Source organism: Musca autumnalis, unplaced genomic scaffold (genome assembly GCF_047663935.1).
Source record: "Musca autumnalis isolate F117 unplaced genomic scaffold, ASM4766393v1 scaffold_5, whole genome shotgun sequence".
NCBI lineage: Eukaryota > Metazoa > Arthropoda > Insecta > Diptera > Muscidae > Musca > Musca autumnalis.
In genome coordinates, this window is record NW_027412088.1 from 166,294,406 (window position 1) to 166,296,926 (window position 2,521).

Genomic DNA, 2,521 nt, shown 5'->3' on the forward strand with positions numbered 1-2,521 from the left:
TTACCCTATAAGTTAAATACATTCCTACTTATAGAGCAAAGTAAGCTCTACGGACATATATCTCCAGTGTGACGAAATAGTGTAAGAGCCTTATACATGGTAATTTGTATATATTAAGTTTACTCGGGGCTGCGAAGCGCACCAGATTCAGGTAGTTATTTATATGCACATGTATATGTATATTTCCTTCATATACTTAAGATATGTACTCGTACTTGTATCTAATAGATATACAATCCACTTTCTTTAATCAAACACAGCTCAAAATTGAAAGCAATTTCACAATCATCGGTACCTTCAAATTTCATGCATTTGTCCAAAATTGCATGAGCTTTCTTCTTGTCGTTTATCATCATGGTTATAGTGTCACGTAAAAATTTTTCATTCGGTTTATTGTTTTGAAATATTTGGGCTTCATGGAGATAACAAAGGCAATAGCATTGCAGTGACTTTGGTGTATTGGCGGCCGTGGTGGTTGGTGTAAACAAATCATGATCCATAATTAGGTTTATTTGTTCATCAGATAAGTTATTGGAAGCAATGCATTTTTTGCGAATTTCCTTGATCAAAGCTTCAGGATCTTGACTATCGGTCTACGAAAGAAAGGATTTTTTTAAAATTTGTGATAAAATTATTGGAATTTTGACGACTTACAATTCCAGCCGAGACCGATTTTATTTTCCAACAATTATAGGCAAAAATAATGGTAATTATTGCCTGCAATGTTTTAACCTGAAATGTTAATGTAGGCATTTAGGTTTTTTTCACGGATCAACTGTGGAATAAATTGTGGAGAATTAAGGTTGTTGCCTGTCACTTTTTACACCGGTGTTGTGGCAATATTTATGTATGCAAAATCATGTCATTTTATATTAAAAACCGCACACATCACAGCTAAAAATGTCGGCAAAAACAATCTAACACCTATACATTACTTTCATAACTATAAACAAATTTTTGCAACAAAATATTTATAATTTATATAATTTTTAGACTTTTTTACAGAATTATTAACATTTATTAAACTGTCACCATTTGTCAACACAACCGTCCAACCATGGCAAAGATCAAACCCTATAATTTTGATATTTAAGTCCAAATGGCGAACGGCAAAGTTATGTTTATTTACCACAACTTGCAACAATGAAGGCTAATCAATTTCTAACCGTACTCTTGGTATTGGGATTATTTTTTGGTTTTCAACACTACTCGCAGGCGGTAAGTCTAATATTTGTAATCCATAACAATCATCTAGTGAATTACGATCACTATTTTTTGCAGAACCAAACGGATGATGAAGAGGAAGCCGTCTTCTCACATATAATACTCTCTTGTGCCAACGGTACAGAAGCTGGTATATTGGAAGCAGTTCAATTTATTGTTGGTGACACAACAATTTTGGATAATTTTACTCATCATATGAAGTGTTTCCTAGTGTGTTTCTATCGTAAAGTTGATCTCATTGACTATATGGACCATCCAAAATATGAAGAGTTTGCGGACTTCATGGAAGTACGTTATGCGGCGAATAAACATAAAGTTCGTCCGGCACTTAAGCAATGTTTGAATATCGAGAATAAAGATGCTTGTGAGGAAATATATCAAGTTGAAGCGTGTATGGTGAAACATATTCAAGGATAATAAAAAAAACGAATCTACTTAAATATTAGATTTATAATCCATATATAAAAAAATGCTGTAGATGGCTGGCTTCTGTCGCAAATTTAAATAAATAAAACTATTTTCAGGGTTGGCGTTTTTTGTTTGGGATGACGACTTCTATTTTGTTTTTCAAAATAGTCAGGCTTAATCCCATAGTCGTTGTTTTAATATTTTATTTTACTGATGAAGATCTGTGGCGAGATCTGAAACTATAGTCTTCCCTGCCTTACCCCTTGGTAAACACCGCCAATTTTTTCCCACTAATAAATTAAAGTTGTTTTAATAAAATATTAAAACAACGACTATGGGATTAAGCCCGACTATTTTGAAAAACAAAATAGAAGTCGTCATCCCAAACAAACAAAAAAAAAACGCCAACCCTCCTAATTGTGAGACCGGGCACCGTCAAAATTTTGTTTATTGCTGTAGTATGCAATACCAACAAATTAGTTATGTGTTTTTTCGTCGAGAATCGACGAACGCATAGCAGTGGGAAAAATTTGGTTTTGTTTGCAAGTGAAGTTGCTAGAGTTTACGTAGTGCCAAAGAAATTCTCGATCAGAGTGTTTCTTTGCGCACGTATCTATTTGAGCTAGCAATTGACACTTGGGTATAAAAAGTTTCTTGTTGAAAAACAAGAAATAAGGGAACTGATGAAGATCTGTGGCGAGATCTGAAACTATAGTATTCCCTGCCTTACCCCTTGGTAAACACCGCCAATTTTTTCCCACTAATAAATTAAAGTTGTTTTAATAAAATATTAAAACAACGACTATGGGATTAAGCCTGACTATTTTGAAAAACAAAATAAAACTATTTTCCCTTAAATTATTTATATAGAATCAAAGTTTTGAGTTAT

General features: G+C 33.2%; 2 protein-coding genes across 2 annotated transcripts; one reads left to right on the forward strand and one right to left on the reverse strand.

Annotated features, from left to right (window-relative positions):
* Positions 1 to 221: 221 nt before the first annotated feature.
* Positions 222 to 753, reverse strand: LOC141386823 (general odorant-binding protein 56h-like). The gene is made up of 2 exons (XM_073955732.1): positions 655 to 753; positions 222 to 593 (listed from the first exon to the last, which is right to left on the reverse strand). The coding sequence occupies exons 1-2, from the start codon at positions 751 to 753 to the stop codon at positions 222 to 224; spliced, it is 471 nt and encodes a 156-aa protein (XP_073811833.1).
* Positions 754 to 1,143: 390 nt separating this feature from the next.
* On the forward strand, positions 1,144 to 1,641 carry LOC141386825 (uncharacterized). The gene is made up of 2 exons (XM_073955733.1): positions 1,144 to 1,218; positions 1,282 to 1,641. Exons 1-2 carry the CDS (start codon positions 1,144 to 1,146, stop codon positions 1,639 to 1,641), a joined length of 435 nt encoding a protein of 144 aa, XP_073811834.1.
* Positions 1,642 to 2,521: the final 880 nt, after the last annotated feature.

Bases quoted from the DNA above. Each gene is read 5' to 3' on its own strand.
- LOC141386823 (XM_073955732.1), bottom strand. From the start codon at position 753: ATGCCTACATTAACATTTCAGGTTAAAACATTGCAGGCAATAATTACC. The intron at 594-654 runs GTAAGTCGTCAA...TTTCTTTCGTAG, and splicing joins AATCGGTCTCGGCTGGAATT to ACCGATAGTCAAGATCCTGA.
- LOC141386825 (XM_073955733.1), top strand. From the start codon at position 1,144: ATGAAGGCTAATCAATTTCTAACCGTACTCTTGGTATTGGGATTATTT. The intron at 1,219-1,281 runs GTAAGTCTAATA...TATTTTTTGCAG, and splicing joins TTCAACACTACTCGCAGGCG to AACCAAACGGATGATGAAGA.